Below are 362 nucleotides of genomic sequence, written 5' to 3'. Positions count from 1 at the left end.
AGGTTCCCTCCTGCCCCCGCCCCCGCTGGGGACCTCATCCGGGTCACCCCGCAGGCAGCGGGAGGGCAGAGGGGCGAAGGTGGGATCTGAGCACCTCAGAACCTGCCGGCTTTGTGGCCCGGTCCTCGCCCAAGGCCTGGGGGTCCCTGAGGGGGCAGCACCAGGGGGACTCACGCCCTCAATGTCCCCGGGCAGCGAGCCGTGCAGCAGCAGACGCACGAGGACGCTCGGAGAGGCCCCAGTCCGCCGCTGCTTCCAGGATCATTGGCATCAGTCTCCAGGAAGCTCAGCAGATTCTCAACGTCTCGAACATCAACCCGGAGGAGATTCAGAAGGTAGAGGCTCCCCGGGAGCCGGGAGGG

The 362-nt window shown here is 68.0% G+C and overlaps 1 protein-coding gene across 1 annotated transcript; it reads left to right on the top strand.

Moving 5' to 3' along the window:
- Positions 1 to 195: 195 nt before the first annotated feature.
- PAM16 (presequence translocase-associated motor 16 homolog (S. cerevisiae)) lies at positions 196 to 335 on the top strand (the record flags this gene model as incomplete). The annotated part of the gene is made up of 1 exon (XM_010149143.1): positions 196 to 335. A coding segment is annotated over one exon (140 nt), but the record flags the coding sequence as incomplete, so codon positions are not given.
- Between the last annotated feature and the right edge of the window lie 27 nt (positions 336 to 362).

The sequence above is a fragment of the Eurypyga helias genome, unplaced genomic scaffold (genome assembly GCF_000690775.1).
Source record: "Eurypyga helias isolate BGI_N326 unplaced genomic scaffold, ASM69077v1 scaffold22110, whole genome shotgun sequence".
NCBI classification, from domain to species: Eukaryota; Metazoa; Chordata; class Aves; order Eurypygiformes; family Eurypygidae; genus Eurypyga; species Eurypyga helias.
Note: the sequence above shows the minus strand (reverse complement) of the source record. Positions and strands in the feature narration are given on the sequence as shown.